This window comes from Magnolia sinica, chromosome 6 (assembly GCF_029962835.1).
Source record: "Magnolia sinica isolate HGM2019 chromosome 6, MsV1, whole genome shotgun sequence".
Lineage (NCBI taxonomy): Eukaryota > Viridiplantae > Streptophyta > Magnoliopsida > Magnoliales > Magnoliaceae > Magnolia > Magnolia sinica.
Window position 1 is genome coordinate 91,169,182 of NC_080578.1, and position 18,184 is coordinate 91,187,365.

The window sequence follows — 18,184 nt, forward strand, 5'->3', positions numbered from 1 at the left end:
GAAATTCACACAAATGATGATTGCTTAGGTGCTGTTCTTTTCATGTATTACAACAAATTGGCCAAAAAAGGGAGGGAAATACATCATATACAAATGCTTTCTCTACATTACAGCACACTTGTCTTTAGTTTTGGATTCCGGCTTCGATGAAGAGCTATTGCTGCTCCTTGGCCCCTGCAAGAAACAAACATCTCTTGTAAAAACAGCACATTTGTGGTTACATTGCAGTGAACTTACATTCAATATGGGTGAGAGAAAGGATTCTTGAAGAATAATTTTACAACAGGCCTGAGATGGCTCTACTACGCAAGGAAGCGAAAAGAATAATACACATCCTGTAGCCCAGAGCAAAGTGTGCATGTTACAACTCATGGTCATGCTAACTTAACAAAGAATTTCTTGCATAGCAGCTCCTCCATTGCAGCAGTAAGCATAGCACTGATAGAAATGTTCATTCCAGGCTTCTTTCTTTTTTTAATTATAAATCCTCCACATAATAAAGGATACATGTATGATTTCATGTCTCCTTTGAATGGAATAAGCATTCAACCTGTCCCAGGATTGAACACCAGACACCATGTTGCAGATTATATGGCCGAAGATCTATCATTGCAGATGTAACAGCCAAGTAACAGTACGTCTTTTAACATGGAAGATATAAAAAAAATTAATGAAAGGAAAAAACAAAAGCAAAAAAAAAGAAAAAGAAAAAGAAGAGAATGGACAAGAAATCTTGGTGGCTCCTCAACAATGATCAGAAAACTTGACGGACATCTCTACAAACCACTCAAGGAATAGGCATATCCAACCAACACTTGCAACCTTGCCCTAAGAAACACCTTCTGGAAAACTGCTTATTTACAAAATGTTCTATTGTAGTGTTCCACCCAACTGAAAGCAGCTAACACCCTTGCAAGGACCCAAATGATGGGTTAACCCTATAGGAGTGTGGTCAGAGAGCCCTTCTGCTTGTCTCAAATCTTCTGATAGAGCCGAATAAAAGGATATAGCTAAAGCATCCCAATCTCTCCAGTTTCTAAGATCAGTTGTCCATCTCTTCAATCAGCAGCTTGCTTACGCACCTAGTTTTTCCAGCTCGCCCTGAATCCTAGCCACCTCAACATGTCCAAAAATTTCGATCAATGTGATATTAGGTATTTTCATATTGAGATCACCGGTTATCCCTCCTGCCTTGTGAGCAATGACAGCCCATCCAGAATCTGTCTACCACACACATGTACCTTACCACTTGGATATCACACCAAACAACACTCTGCACAACCTTGAAGCCAGAATGTTCACAAAAATCTTGTATAGACCCTGATAAAACTTATGGGTATGAAATCTTTAGGGCTTTTAGTCCATCTTTCTTCAGAATCAAGGCAATGAAGGATGCACTGATATCCTTTGAAAATCTTCCCTTGTGGGTGTCTCGGACTTGAGCATGTAGTGATAGGGCCATGCTGAGCTCAGGCTGAGCGTGGGGCCCAGCCTAAACCCCTGATTTTTCACTTGGGTCCTAGATTTTTTTACTTTTCCTCAATTCTTTCCTCATCAAACAACGGACTGTCGGTGTGATTGAGACTCGTTGCATTAACAATTCCCTAGAATAATGTTGTGTTTCTTCTTGTTTAAGACAAATTACTTCTTAGACATTGAGTTCGAGCTTTTTAATAGATTTTGTGTTGGTTTTATTTTCTTCCTCCATTATAGGTTCGACCTCCTTATCAATTGTTTCGACTTTACATCCAGCATGTTGGTCACCTCCACTACCCCAAAGTGATCCTTTTCTACTTTAGCCCCCCTTTAAAAAGCTTTAGCTTTAATATCAATCTATGCATGGCCAGAACCTCCATAGAGAAGGATCTACAACATTCCTTTGACTTTAGTTATGAAGCCTTCTTCTTCCAGCCAGATTAGCTCCAAACAGAATGAAATAGGGCCCAAGCTTCCTCACCGGATTCCCGAATGATGTGGCAAGGATCTATAACAGGATGGGCCAAACCCCACTAGGACAGTTGGCTAACACTAAAAACCTAACAAGCTTGGACATTGTTGGCCTTGACTACTAGACCAAGTGATTTTGGAATCCTTCCATCAGAAGGTAGGTGATCTCATGCTTGTCAACCCACTCTCAAGTCCCTTCATATTCATCATACAGTTGATGTTCATCTTCTCAAAGGATAACCTAATAACTCTGTAATCACCTACCACACCCCACAATTCACTCCAACTATTCCTGATACTAAGGGGCATTTAGCTCATGTACTGCAGTTAACACTTTTCAGATCTAGGTACAGCGAATAGGAAACAGTGAATCATTCTTCCTCTACCCACATGTCTGCATTCCAAATGATCATGATACCTCCTGCTACAACATTTGCATTGAGCATGACTAAATCACATCTTTTCTTCCCCATAAAGATCTAATAACCCCTATTTCAATAACCTAAGATTTTGTCTAATGAAATTGGGGGACTGACATAATTAAGCAATGGCCCAGCAGTCAATTTGTATGCACGAGAAATATAATCAACTGGTGGTTGAGATAACTTCAAAGGTAAAATATGCTGTACATAAAATCAAAGTACGTGACAATAGAAGTTTCAGGAACAAAAGCGTGGCTTCTGCGGGGGTTTTCTCCAAGGGTTTTAGCTCTCTTCAGGGATTGGACTCCATAATGTAATTCTCGAGGGCTGTTTCTATCCATGCGTGGGCCTGTTTTTGTGTTTTCTCTTCCCTTTGGTCTCTTTTCTTTTTTCTTCTTCCCTTCTTTTTCCCTGTTTCTGTTTTTTTTCTCCTCTTCCTTGCTGTCTTTCTCCTTGTCTTTGAAAGGACCTCCCTCTCAGCCTTGCGTGCGCGTGTGTGTGTGTTTTTTATTTTATTTTATTTTAAAAATAATAATAATAATTTTTATCGTTCAAAAAAAAAAAAATATATGTGACATGATCACATGGGTGCAGCATCCATTGTAAGGCGTCTGAGTAATGAAGCTGTTCCTGACATGTGGAAGTGCATATAAGCCTTTCAATATCTTCGAGTTGTTTCTAATGTGTACTAAAACCATAGCTTCTCCCTGCAACACTCATAAGAAGACAGGAAACTTGCTGCAACTCATCATCATCATCATCTAAGCCGTATCCCAACTGATTGGGGTCTGCAACTGCAATAACTATATTTTCTATTTCCACCGTGGAGGAAATAGTGGTAATTTATGCAAAATATATAATCTGATCCTTAATTACAAAATACATGTGCTGAACTCAGATGAAAGATATGGCCTAACGGTTATAGGCATATTGTGATTCGGATGACTCAAGAAACAAGGCTGACAAGGCACGTGGAAAATTGTATAGGACAGTAGTTTAATGAAAAGAGGATCCATATAATCTCAAAAAGTCCAACTCTTACCTGTGGACCTGTGACAAGCCTCGAAGGGCCAGTGACATGTGGCTGTTGCACTGGATGTGGAGTTTGACGTTGAGGCTGGTTCTCAAACTCCTGTTGCTGTAGGGCTATTGCCAGTTGCAGATCAGAACTGTCAAAATATTATAACACAAAAAGGGATTATCACTAAACCAATGGTGAGACAATCAACAGGTCAGAATCGCATTTCTCAGAAAGTATCGAGAACTGTAGAAAGACGAGACTTGAAAGGTAAAAGGCCATTCTGTTCAAAAGGACTAGACGGTAATGAAACCGAAGTGTTGTGAAGATATAGATCTCCTTCTAGAAACAGGAAAAAATGGCACATTTATGTCATTCCAAAATGTCGGAAGCTGAGATCCATACAGTAACGCTCTCCATAGGAAATCTAGGCAAATGCAGTTACACCTGCTGATTAAATAAGGTAATAAGATTGTATCTAGTTCACCCCCTACCATAAACAGATTATGGCATCATAATATCTTTTTTCCCTATCGATAGGCATCAAATTCATCTTCCTAGAAATACTACTATTTTCTGAATTTTCCAGATTACTACAAAAATCTATGAATCAAACTTGCACACAACTAGAACATAGGCAAATTACTAAAGACGTACTTTAAAGTCGAACCCTCAGGTGCTGAATTGTCAATGCTAGCAAGATAGTCCTGAAAGAAAGAAGAAGAACATCATTAATTTCATGAATGTTATTGTTGACATAATCATCAGAGTGATAAATTCCAGCCTTTCTATTGAAATCACAGAAATACACACAGCTGTACTGGTCATGGCATTGTGCTCGTCCCATGAATCATTTGCTTGGTTTTCTGCCTTAAATTCCTTGAAGTTACCAGTCATAAACACCGAATCTCCATTGACCTGAAATTTTGCAACGCCAAAAATCAAAAGATCAAATTTAAAGAAAAATATCAACACAAAATATTAAATGAAAAGCTCTTCTCATGGAAACCAATAAACAGAAAGTTAGGACACGGAACAGAACAAACAAGTATATTTATGGCATGCCAGAACTATCCGGAGGAGAACTAGAAAGGCATAGATACAAGTATCTGATGTGTTCAACAACTCTCAGAGAATATCTCACAGGATGACCTTCCATCAATGGAAATACTTCTCAGGAAACACAGCCTTACCTCATTTAACTTTTCCCATACCAAATCAGGCTGGTTAATGTAACCTTGGTCGGTAGCTAAGAGATAAAGTTCCTCATGATACTGCAAAATAAAGCAGAAATATTTTACTATGCTACAACTTGATGCAAATGGCAAGCATGCCCGATAAAGCTTATGCATTCGGTTTCTTCTTTTCTTAATAGCTGAAGAAGTATCTCTAATAGCCAAAGGAAAGGAAGAAACATATTAAACAATAGGGTGGTGTGATATACTGACCTTAAACATAGTGCTGAAGTGATTGTTACGGAAAAACACGCAAAGCTCACGTTCTTTCAGACCTTCTTGTAGGCAAAATAGGCTGCGAAAGAAAGTAACATTTTTTTTTAAAAAAAGGATCCTTATCCATTTTAACGCATGCATTGCCAAGCTTAGACACCCCTGATGTAAAAGGAGAAGAACTGTAATAAAGAAATATAGGAATTAACATACCCATATATGGTCAATTGGCTAGCATTGTTTTTCAAGAAGTTCCGGATCGATTCCCCTGAAGGAAATCAAGCAAAGTTACTAAGAAGTGCAACACAATGCAAACAAGTATATTGGAAATATGAAATATCAACGGAGATGAAACAGTGTCTACCTTGTTCTGCGTTGATGCTAAGCAGGCCCTTCCCCTTTTGCTGATTAACTTCATCCTTGGGATATGCACTACAGGCATCACCTTGTGCCCCTCTATCAGCTTGCTCTGCAAGAACCATCTCACCTTCATACATAGGCTCTCGGTTTTCATAAATTGAATGTCCCGAGTCAAGAATCCGCTCCTCTCCTTCATATATGGGCTCACTGCCATCCAGGCTTGAAGCACCACCCTCAGAGACATCTACATGCAGTGCTCCACCATCAGAGGAATCAGAATCTGCATTCTGTGCAGCTGGATCATGAGGAACTGTTGACTCGCAATTGCTCTGATTAGCATTGAGCTTAAGGTGATCGAGGGACAGAGAAGTCTCATTTGGGCACGTATGCACCATTGTTTGATCCCCTTCCGGACCATGCAAGTGGTCTTTGAAAGTGTAGCTTGCAACAGAACCATCTCTATCCGGAAAAAGAAAAGCTTCAGTTTGATTCTGGGCCAACACATCAGTTCTTATGTTCTCTGCCTTATCACTAGAAACGAAACAATCTGCAGATTCAGAAGACTTTGACTGGGCAATCTTGGAAAGGGACACAGCAGTTTCAGTGGAAATAACTGCTGAGGATAGCCCATCACTATCACTATTACTACACGCATTAGAATGATGTAACACATTGATATCTGGCGGAGTGAATCTTTGAAATTCATTGAGAGTGGGGTGCTCAAAATTCTCTGCAAGAACTCCAGAATCGGAAACCTTTAAACACATGCTTTCTTCTGGATTCGTAGATAAAGCACTCCAATTCGGGTCGGGTAAATTATCAGATGGTGGCGAAGGTGGAACATCAGCTATTGAATATCGCAAGGCTCTCCTCAATTCCTCTTCTTCCTCTTTGTCCCCCTTTCTTACTGTTTGATCACTAGCAACTGATACTGGAGAATCGTCAAAAGACCTACCTCTTGAAAGGCATGGAGAAGGAACACCTAGAGCTGCAGTTGTTGCAGCTGCAAAATCAACAGTCTCTTCTTCATGGATGTGCTTGCCTTCTCCCTCTGTATTCCTTGTGTCAAGAGCAGCAAGCTCCCCAGTAAGAGTATTGTAGGACTTCGACCCAATTGCATCTAAAGTATCATTATCCTGGTATGCATTAATACACAGTACATCACTATGCTTGAACTGGAGGCAAATGGAATGTTGAACTCGAGAAGTATATCTTACTCAAAGAAACCAAAAAGTCATATTAACAGATAAAGAGTAAAAAGTTGGGCACTTTATGGGATCTTATTCTTCTCCTGCTGCTTACCTTGAATCCATCGACCTCGACGTGGGAAGCAAAACTCACAATTATAATTATGAATTAGTCAGGAGATACACAATTTTCCTAGTTAAGGTCAAATACATAACAAATAGAGAAATATTAAACAGCCAACCATGAGCAAACATTCATCGCATTCATTAGCAGTGTTACTTGGACACTTCTACTTTTTAGGGTTTTGCCATGGTTCCCTGAATTGCAGGTTGCTCCAGTACATGGTACAGGAACTGGTGTGAAGCACACTACCTTCCCAATAAGTGGCACAGTAGGGGCAGGATCATGTGGGCCGTTCTCCAAAACAGATTACTAAGTGTGCATAATAATAATAAAAATTTCCCCCTTTTGTTCTCTCTTTCTTTTTTAATATAATCCCATTGCTTCTATAAAAAAAAAAAGTGTGCATAATAATTAATAAATATATCCAAAATTGATGCAGTAATTTATACATATGAAATGATGTTATGATTGTAAATCCTGCATGCCTAGCATCATATTGTATATGCCTGATATTGGCACAAATCGAAGTACAAAGACATTCTAAATATAAATTTTAGTTACAATTTAATCAACAAATAAAGTGTAAACCACGATTTCATGTGAGGACGGTAAAAATGGCAACCGGAAAGTAAATGACCCCTAATCTAGATCACATGATTGGGAACAGCAAACATAGGTGACATTGGCTTTTTCTGTACCAACACTTACAGAAACTTGCACACTCGTTGACACCATTATAGATTTGCAGTTAAAGGCAAGCCACGCACACACCTCAGGCATTTAGGCTGCGCGTGCCTCATCCAGGCACTGGGAGAAGTAACAGCCCTGGTCATGCATCTCGCATCTCCCAAACATGCAGCTAGGTGCAAATCTACTGGACATGCGCACTCAAGCAACAAGATGTGTGTAGGTGCAACTCAAGCAAAGACATGCATCCATGTGCAACTCGATGAATTCAGGGATTTGATCTCCTCTATCTTGATCTCTCTTTCACACGTCCACCGAGAGGTGACTGTCAAAGCAGATTCTGTTGCTACTTGCTAAGGATCGGGGCTTTCAAGGGTCTCTTTAATTGAGGGATTTCAGCTCCACCATCTTGATCTCTCTTTCACACGTCCACTGAGAGGCAAACGTCCAAGCAGATTCTCTTTATAAGGATGAGCTTTTCAATGCCTTTTTAAGCATTGTAGAGTGAGCATAAGTTTTTAGTCCTGCTAATTGTTTAGCTGAAGTTCCTGGGTGATTTCTGTTCTCAGGCTGATGGCTTTGGGATATTCTCATGTTTTGTTTTTTCATCATCTATTTTTTAATAGAACTTTAATAATTCATTAAAAAAAGCAACCAGTAGAAAATGTCCCCCTATGGCAAGGGCAAAGGGTCGATACACTAATGTCTGTTTGCCAAAAAAAGGTAATCAGTGACTATTTCCTCCTAGAAAATCGATACAGAAGTGCTGACTTAAATTTGAGGGTCCCAATGTGATGTATGTGACATATCCACGCCGTCCATCCCTTCCACCAGAACATTTTTGGGCATGAACCAAAAATTGAGGCAGACCTGAAGCTCAAGTGGACCACACCAGAAACAGCGGTCTTAAAGACTTCCACCGTTGAAAGTTGTTACTGTCCATAGGGCCCACATTGATGTTTGTTTGTCATCTAAGCTGTTCAAAAGGTCACAGAGACATTGATAAAGGGACAACATAAATATCAGTTTGATCCAAAACTTTTGGGGCCCCCAACAAATTTTCAATGGTAGGCGTTCAATTCCCACTGTTTCCTGTGATGTGGTCCACTTGAGCTTTGGATCTCTCTCATTTTGCAACTCATACCCTAAAATGAGCTGGCGGAAGGGATGGATAGTGTGGATAAGTCACATACATCATGGTGGCCCCCACATATTTTATGTTTTTTTACCTCAGGTTTGGAGACTGAAAACGTTCAAAAAGTGTGCCTGTCGACGTGACATTGGGAAGGCTGCAGAAATTACGGATGTAAATAATGACTATATATTTACAGATATTACACCGGGAAATGAAAAACCAAATACCCCCTTAGATTTTTGTAATGCTCATGAAGTCTTCTCTTCTTGATTTCTTATAAGAGATCACTACAATGGAAGGATGGTCTAACTAATACTAGGGTGAATGGATGGTAGATTAGTAACTTGTTTATTTCCCTTTTTAAAAAAAAAAGAAAAAGAGATGTTTAATTCCCTTTTACTTTTGGTTTTCTACAATATTTAAATGGTTGTGCAATACGATTTGATTTATTTGAATGGTCATAGACTCATAATCATGGTTTGAATGGATAAATCGACACGATTTGAATGGTCTTTCCCTTGTTAAGGAAAAGCCGAGATGATGCAGCACTTCAACAGTAAAAAACTACAGTTTTTAATGGCTGCATATTGTCTGAAATTTGGTCTCCCTCAAATTGTGGTTGTTCTCGACAGGTGGATGATGAGTCGAGACAGTTTTTCTTATCTCCCTCAACGCATGCATGACACGGTTTGCCAAGTTCATTGCTTGTAATGATCGCACAGACCTTCCTCTTTTAATTGAATTAGTACTCTAAAGAAACAAAATATGAACATCATATAGTACCCTCAAGCTATTACTAAAGAAACTATTAATAAGAAACAAAACAAGAACATCATAGTCTCCTCAAGCTAGCCTCCATTCACTTGGTACTAAAGAAACTATTAATAACGATTCTCTCTCTCTCTCTCTCTCTCTCTCTCTACTCTAGGGTTCTCTAATTTTTAGAGAGAGCAAGTGATGCTCATAAAAAGTATTATTCTTTAGATGATTGTTGAATGAATTTTTATGTTTAGTTAATCATTTTTTTTGTGACAATGAATCTTTTAAGCTAAAAAGCAAAAAAGACCTGCAAATTCAACGATGAGAAATCACTAAAATCTCAAGAAACATAAGTTTCCCCACAAGAACCCTCATATAATTTCATTGGATAATTTATAAAGATTGAAGAAGAAGATGGCCAATCAACCACTGGCCTCTTCAGCTTAAGAAAAACCCAAACATGGATCTGGCCCAATGTAAACACTTTTTTCCCACCCACCAACCAAAAGCCAAAACACACGGAGGCACGTATCCAAATAAGACAAATTGAGTCCTCCCGATCACAAGAATTGGTGACCAGAGCAGAATAGGAGGATATGACTGAGGAATGACCTGATTTTTCAGCATTCCACATCCACTTGTCCATTACCTCAACCAAGTACCAACAAGCGTTGATTATGAAGAACTTCCATAAGGCTTACAAAGTCAACGAGTTGCTCATCAGAAAAAGCTCTACAAAAAGGAGACCAAACCATCTGTCCCTCAACAAAGGAAGCACACTGCGCAATTGTCACCCCCTTTCCAGGATCACTCTGTCAAGGCAAGGAAATGTCATGCCTGCACCACAACTCCCAAAACCTAATAGACTAGAGTGCCATCACCAGGACTATTTACTCTCCTAAAACAAGTTTTCTATCTTGAACACAGCTTTTGAAAAGCCTGAAGCTCTACATAGGGATGAATGTAAGCTCAACCATATCATATCCTCCACATTATATCTGAAATCATTATTTGTTAGTTTAGAGTGTTAATAATTGTTTTTTTTTTTAAAATTTTATTTGCTTTGTTTCTTGTTTTCATTTATTTACTAATTTTATTTAATTAGAATATTACTATTTGTTTTTGTACAAAAGTGTCCCCGTGCCTAAATCTTTGTAGTTTGCCATTCCAAACGCTCAAAGACACTTTGACACTTGGCACTGATGTCACTTGTCCAAGTAAATATTGTTATGCACACAGCCCGTTCATCAGAAAAAATCCACGAAGACATATGCCCAGAAAGAAAATGCATCCACCCACTTGTTAGTCACCCATGGAAGCACATGGCAAGCTGACAGCCTACGCTCAAAGTCCGTATGTAGAAAAGTATCATGAAACCCTTTTTTTTTTCTTTATATTATCTACTTTTCATTGAAAAGGAACAAGATTAAGAAGAGGGGGAGGAGTAGTCAACAAGAGATACTCTCTTCAAATACCTAATGTGGCTAAGGTCCAAATTTGAAGGTTTCTAGTTCCAAGATTCTTTCGAGCAGTCCCACCAGCCAGAAATCAAATCTATCAGAGAATTTGCAATGCATCCATCGATTGTAATAATGACAGGATATTGTCAGCAATTATTTCTAGGTTAAATTTGAAGCACCTATCTTCACACATGTGGCATATGTATGATATCCGAGATGTTCATCTCTTGGACCCTACCTTGGTGGGCTATGCCCCAAAAATCAAATTGGTAAGATGATGCTAGCTCTGCAGGTCTGAGCAATTTTTCATGTTTTGCTCGGTCTCATTAGTCACCCATTTATCATCAGCGAAGTTCTCCAACCAAAATCATCTGATCACTATAATATTTGCAGTATGACCTATCCATGGTAGGACCCATCAGATGTATGGCTCGGATACTCTACATGCATGACAAACGTACACAGAGTGCTTGACAGTTGACTTTTATGCCATAACACCAGACCCATTCTCTTGTGATCATATGTATGAGATTTGACACTACCCTTACAAGCAAACACCGCGCCCCATGGAAAATGAGGTGAAAAAGTGACCCATAAGACAAATCCTGCTGAAATATGAGTTTTGAAAGCTGACCTGGGGATCGACTATCCAACCATGATACAATTCAATGCCCAGGAGATCAAATATGGCCCGCTCCGGTGTGAACTCAAAATCATCTATTCTACAAATATCAAGCAAAAAGATAGTCAGAACGAACCAAATTGAACAAACACACAAACATAATCCTGAAAAAAAAATAAAAAATTAGAGAGAGCAGCTCATTGTTTACTTCCTGAAATGAAGGTTTACGTCAATCCCAGTCGCAAGACGAGGGAGAAGGTCGATTGCATCCCCAATGTTCTGTTGCTGGTTTTGCACGTACCCGGCATCTTTGTCCTGCACAAGACAATTAAACATAACCAATATCAATAAAATCATAACCAATTAGAAGTCCGGAAAGGGGTCTTACCTGGACATTACTGTTAGAATCTATTAGTCTTTCCGCGACAAGTGAGAGCAATTTCTGCAGCGAAACTTCAGACGTGTCCAAGCTGAGGTTCAGGTGATTTCTCAGAAGAAGAACATTGCCTACATACGACAATGAAATCACAGCCGTTCAATCGTGAAACCAGAAATAAACAAGATCGCAGGAAGCTAAACAGAGAAAAAAGATAGTGCTTCGCACATTAAAGGTTCATTGGGCCTCCCACAGGAAGCGATGATCGGATGATCTGAACCAAACATCCAGTCGGCAAAAATCACACCACCCTGGATGATCGTGATTCGTGACCATCGATCAGCAGAACACTAACAGCAGTTAATAGTAAAACCCTTCAAGGTTCCGCATTCAACAGGAAAATGAAAAGTCTACTGCCGCTAAAAGACCAGGAAATGGACGGTTTTGATCACCCAATCACGAATGGATATGGCCCCATCGAGCTATCAACACAAATCATTCTCTAACAATACAAAAAAGCCCGCATTGGCAACATAGAAGTACAGGATTGAGGAATCAACGGCCTAGATCGGAAGAAATGACGGATTTTGATAAAACCCTAGAAATGAATGAGGAAGAGAGATTACTGATGGCGATGAGAGGACAAGGGCCGTTATCGTTCTGGAGAATGATGGGAACGGAGCGACCGAGGAACTGCACGACCTTCGTCTTGTAGATAGGTTCGACCTCCGTCTCCTTCGTCCGCTCTTCCGTACCCATGGCCGTTCGTCGCGATGAGATTTTCTTACAGGAAATTAGAAAAGTAAACAGAAGAAATAAGGGTTTGAGAGAGAGAGAGAGAGAGATGAAAGAGGATTTTGAGAAGAGGATAGAAGAAATGACTTGAGAGGGAGAGAGACGAGAGGAAGAGGAGACGGCAAACGCCTTTTCTACATGTTTCGACCGCGCCGTTAATACGGCGTGTAAAAGAGCAAAACTTCGATACTCTGGTGGGGTGTGTAGATGATATGCAGGCACTGCGAAACTGTACACGTGGCAATATTAAGTCGGCTTGAAATGCATAATTTTTTTTGATTTTTTAGATGGATATTAAACTAGATTTTATCATTATTTGGTGATGTAACTTTTCGATTGGAACACATAAATGAAAATACCCTACGGTTGTAGTTCAGAGAAAATGTGTCCGTGAATCAAAACGTTGAATTGTTAAATTAGTCTGATTTTGTTTTTAGTTGTTATGTAATAATGGTGCAGGAAATTGGACGGTTGATTTGAGAAAATAGGTAACAAATGTAGAATTTCATAGTGCCTGCGTACCATCATCATACCCTTTCGGAGTATCAAATAATTATCGCGTGTGAAATGTGGAAGCGGATTGCGTAGCGAGTAACTCAGTTCACTTTTATATTACTGAGTGTTGGGCCCACCTTAGGTGTGTGTAGCTAATCTACGCCGTCCATCTATTTTTTTCAGATCATTTTAGATACTTAATAAAAAATTAAAGCGTAAAATATCTTAATTAGACCACACCACAGGAAACAGTGGCTGTTAATGACATCCGCCATTGAAATCTTCCTAGGGCCCACACTGATTTTTTTTATCATCCGACCTGTTCATGAAGTTAAAAAGATACTGATGAATGGAAAACACAAATATCAGCTTCATTCAAAACTTCCGTGGACCTCAAGAAATTTTCAACTTATCTGTTCAATTCACATTGTTTCCTGTAGTGTGGTCCACTTGATCTTTGGATATTCTTGAATTTTGGGAAAATACACTAAAATGATCTTCAAAAAACGGATGAACGGTATGGATATTACACCTACATCACGGTGGGCCCCACAGTGTTTACTCAGTATTCAATTCCATATGGTGAAATAAAGCTTACGAAAGGACACACATAAGGACAAACGTGTGTGCAACACGTGCTATTTCTTTGGAAGGGCACTCCCTCTTGAAGGTTATTTTCTCTTTATTTGTGGCCCACCATCAAGCAGATGTCAGATGTTCGTGAATTTTGGGTCAGAGAACTTAGACGGTAGGAGCTTGTCTGACGAACGGACAGGATCTCTCACACGTGATAATTGGATCCTGGAGAGTGAGTCGCACGTCGAGTCAAGGTTCACGAGTTCAGTTAGCGTGGCCGGTCCGTATGATTCTGGATTTATCAGAGAGTTGCGGAAGAGATAATTTTTTATACTCTGAAAGAGTACGATGGTTGATACTCAGGTACTCAGTAATGGCACACGTACTCGCAATATAAATTAAACTGTCCCAACCTTTCTATACAGATTAGATAGCTTGTAAGACTAAAATCACGATTATCTAATTTTCTAATTGGACGATTAATGAACATTTAATGAACGGTTCAAATGAAAATAAGTCATGTATCCGACAAATGGAGGTTAATCAATTGTTAGGATGGTTCAATAAAGCTTAATTTTGGAAGATGGCCCATCTACAGTGGTTCCAGCAATTTGAATGGTTTAAACTGATTTAATGTTAAATACGTTTAGAGTCCAAAATGCATGAGTATCAACCAAGATACTCTGACAGAGTACCAAATAATCTGGCATCGGTGAAACGCTGCTGATTTTTGGGAGATTCACATTCTTACCCGTTCCAAATTGGTTGGTTAGGATCGTCCGAGGAGCGTGGCTTTGCTGCACGGAAAGGCGTTGGCAGGTAACCTCTTCCGATGGAATCTAGTTGGTGCCCACCGTGACGTTTGTGAGAAATCCACACCGTTCATCCGTTTTTCTATGTCATTTTAGGACAAGGACTGGAAATGAGGCAGATCTAAAACTAAATTTGGCTGCACGACAGGAAACCCTGAGGATTAAACGTCCGCCGTTGACACATTCATGGGGTTACACGTATATAGAGATCTGCCAATTTATGGACGCGGATTTCCTGGAAAGGCTTTTGCCTGCGCTAGGATGCTAGGTGGCGCCTAACATTATGTTTGTGATAAATCCACACCGTTCATCCCCTTTGCAATCTCATTTTAGTATATGACCAAAAATTAGGCAGATCCAAAACTCAAGTGGGCCACATGAGTGAAAACAGTGAGGATTTAATAAACACCGTTGAAACAATTTCTTGGGCATAAAAGTAAAGTTTTGTAATAGGATAAGTTTTTCGCTTTTTCACTACTCCCCAGTGAGTAATAACGCGAAAACGGTTTGGATAGCATATAAACATTAAGGTGAAGCCCATAAAGGTTTCGACAATAGGAAACTCATATTTTCGGTCACATATATTAAAATCAGATCCCAAAACGAATGAACGGCGTGGATTTCTTGCAAACTTCACGGCGGCCCTACCTAGATTCAGGAACTTCTTGCTAAAGGCTTTTGTAGGGAATCCGCGTCCCCGACGTATCCAGGAAAATCAAGGCTGTTGCATTAACAGGTCGCTTGGGCTGGCCATCTGTGGAATGGACCCACGTGGCACATTGCTGGGTGATCCAAACGGAAACAGATTGGCTACTTCCCCTGCCACCAGCCCCGTGGATGGTGTTCAGTTCTCTGTGGGCCCTACATGATGTATGTGTTTCATTCATTCCGTTTATCTATTTTAAAAGACCATTTTAGAGCTTTACTCCAAAAATTAGAGGGATATAGATCTAAGGTGGACCACACCACAGGAATACTATAGTGATTTGAGATCCACCGTTAAAATCGGCCTAAGGTCCACTGTACTGTTTATTTGATATCCAATCTATTTATAAGATCATGTAGATATAGACAAAGATGGAGGGAAAAAAACAAGATCAGCTTGTTGCAAAACGTTTATGACCCCCAAAAAGTTTTTAGTAGTTGATCTTATTGAACACTGTTTCTATAATGTGGTCCACTTGGGATTGGGATATATCTCATTTTTGGTATCATAAAATGAACTATAAAAATAAATGGATGTCATGGATGAGGCACATACATCATGGTGAGCCCACAGAGCACCGACCATCAGCCATTGGCTGGTGGCAACGGGAGTAGCCAATCCGTTCCCGATCCTAACTGCCCCTGGAGGGGCCCACGGTATAAAAAAATCACATGACCAATGGGAGCGGATTTCGTGCAAAAGACTTTCACACGAGGTTCCTGTGCAAGGATGCTAGGTGGGCCCACTGAGATGTTTGTGTGATATCCACCCGTCCATCCGTTTTGAGAGCTCATTTCAAGACATGCAACAAAAAAAGAGGTGCATCCAACACTCAAATGGGACACACGAGAGGAAATAGTGAGAATTCAGTGAGCACCATTAAAGTATTCTCATGACCATAAAAGTTCTCTATGGGGCTATATTTTTGGTGTTTTCACTTAATCCCATCTAGAATGACTTATAAACGGTTTGGATAGCATATAAACATCAAGGTGGATCCTAGGAAGGTTTCAACGGTGGAAAATTCTTTACCTAATTTTACCTCTCGTGCGACCCGGTTTAATTTCGTATCCACCTCATTTTTTGTCGATCGTCATAAAATGAGCAGGCAAAACGGACGGACGGAATGAATTTTTCACGTAAATTGCAGTGGGCCCCTCTTAGCGTCCTTGCACAGAAACTTCCTGCGAAAGGCTTTCGACAGGAAATCCGCGTCCCAAGTAAGGTTAGTCCGCCTAGCGTCTGACCCCTTCACGAGGAATGTGAAGCATTGGATTTTTTTTTGTTTTTAACTGTCCATTGGATACCACCCCTTTGGTGGACACTGATGTTGGAGGCTATCCATGGTATGACAAGCTGGATGGATGGTTCTGATCATCCGATCATCCAGCCGTGACTTGCCGTCCATGGAATGCCTGGAAAATGAAAGGCGGTCGTGATTACGTAAAAATAATAATAATGTATAATTAGAAAAATACTATATCTATTCGCGTGATGAGAGAGGCGCATGGTTGCACGAGACTGGTCCATGTATCGGACGGGTAGTATTGCATGGGCACGGTTAAGGTGGATACCTGACTGTGGGTCCACCGTCCTTCAATCCACGGTGTCCATTCATCCGTTTTGACAATTCATTTTAGGTCATGATAAAAACATGAAGCAGATTCAAATCCCAGTTGGACCACACCACATGAAAAAGCGGTGATTTACTATTAAAAATTTCTCTTAGGCTACAAATGTTTTGAATGAAGCTATACTTGCATGGTCCTTCGTTCCTCGTCCATGTATTTGTGACGTTATCAACAGGTTGGATGGCAAATAAAAATTCCGGTGGGCCTCAAGAATTTTTTAACGATGGATATTCAATCACCATTACTTCTTGTGGTGCGGTCCACCTAAGATTTGTATCTGCTTCATTTTTGGATCATTCCCTCAAATAATCCTCCAAAATGGATGGATGCCGTGGATGTAAGGCACACACTCGTGGTGGACCCCACTGGCCTTAGTAAGCGCCCGCATCGCATGAGCATGCAGTGTACGTAAATTGGTGACGCGGATTAGCTACTGACAGGTTGAGTCGCTACTGAGGTGACGTCACCAAGTTCTGTGGCTCATCATGTGTTGTATCCACACCGTCCATCCATTTGGAGAGACCATTTTAGGACAGGATCCAAAGAATGAGAAAGATCCAAATCTATAATGGACCCCACCACAGAAAACAGTGGAGAGAGGGGCGCCTACCATTGAAACCTTCTTATGGTCAACTGTGAGGTTTATTTGAGATCCAACCTGTTCATAAGTTAAAACAGACATTAAAGAAGGGAAAACACAAATATCAACTTGATCGAAAACTTTCCTAGCCCTTAAAAGTTTTTAATGGTGGGCATCACTCTCTCCACTGTTTTCTGTGGTGAGGTCCACTAGAGGTTTGGATCTATCTCATTCTTTGGCTTATGCTCTAAAATGGTCTCTCCAAATGGATGGACAGTGTGGATACAAAACTTATATTATGGTGGGACCCACAAAACTTGGTGACCTGTCAGTAGCTAATCCGCATCCATAAATTGGGCCAATGCACACATAAGGTGGCCACAACTGTCTGTTAAGAATAGGCCATTGGTCATTTTCTTTCCAGGTCTAGTCTCCCTATAATAGTGTGGCCCACCTGATAACTGAAATGGGCCATTTATGTGATGACTTGTAACGCCCTAGAAATCGGGGGTCGTGCATACACACGACTCCCGAGTTTCCGAGTGTCACTTATCATCAATTTTATGGTTTTAAGATTAGTTAAATTTAATTACGCAACTTAGAATTATTTGGAGCATGAACACAACCACAACTAGTCTACTGGAATAGAAGATATGTATATATATACAGCTCCAAAAGAATACAGATGGGTCGCCCAAGGTGTTGCCCAACAAAAATCACAAAAAAATATCATGTCCAAAAGAATAGGACTGAGTGTAACACCCTAAAAATCGGGAGTCGTGCATAAACTTAACTCCCGAGTTCCCGAGTGTCACTTATCATAAATTTTATGGTTTTATGATTTATCAAGCTTCATTGCGCATCTTGGAAGTACCTGGAACATGGACACAAGCACAACAAGTCTACTGAAATGAAAAGAGATCAAATATATACATGTATATACATGTCCAAAAGAATAAAGGGGTCGCATAAGGCATAACCCAACAAAATCACAAAATAATAGCATGTCCAGAAAGAATAGAGCTGAGCCCACTGCCTAACGAT

The 18,184-nt window shown here is 40.1% G+C and overlaps 1 protein-coding gene and 2 long non-coding RNA genes across 4 annotated transcripts; 1 reads left to right on the forward strand and 2 right to left on the reverse strand.

The window, feature by feature from the left end:
• Nucleotides 1–4: 4 nt before the first annotated feature.
• LOC131249056 (uncharacterized) lies at nt 5–12,447 on the reverse strand. Of its 2 annotated transcripts, XM_058249620.1 has the most exons (13): nt 12,172–12,447; nt 11,558–11,676; nt 11,378–11,484; nt 11,182–11,269; nt 6,151–6,331; nt 5,200–6,042; nt 5,049–5,103; nt 4,836–4,917; nt 4,581–4,661; nt 4,201–4,305; nt 4,045–4,094; nt 3,412–3,538; nt 5–174 (listed from the first exon to the last, which is right to left on the reverse strand). In XM_058249620.1, exons 1-13 carry the CDS (start codon nt 12,302–12,304, stop codon nt 103–105), a joined length of 2,043 nt encoding a protein of 680 aa, XP_058105603.1. In that variant the 5' UTR covers nt 12,305–12,447; the 3' UTR covers nt 5–102. The 2 variants fall into 2 exon arrangements, with proteins under 2 accessions (XP_058105603.1, XP_058105602.1); XM_058249619.1 differs by having other exon boundaries at nt 5,200–6,331.
• Nucleotides 137–919, forward strand: LOC131249060 (uncharacterized). The gene is made up of 2 exons (XR_009172663.1): nt 137–213; nt 294–919. It is a non-coding gene; the product is annotated as an uncharacterized LOC131249060 (long non-coding RNA).
• LOC131249059 (uncharacterized) lies at nt 463–1,630 on the reverse strand. Its single transcript, XR_009172662.1, has 2 exons — nt 1,207–1,630; nt 463–909 (listed from the first exon to the last, which is right to left on the reverse strand). It is a non-coding gene; the product is annotated as an uncharacterized LOC131249059 (long non-coding RNA).
• Nucleotides 12,448–18,184: the final 5,737 nt, after the last annotated feature.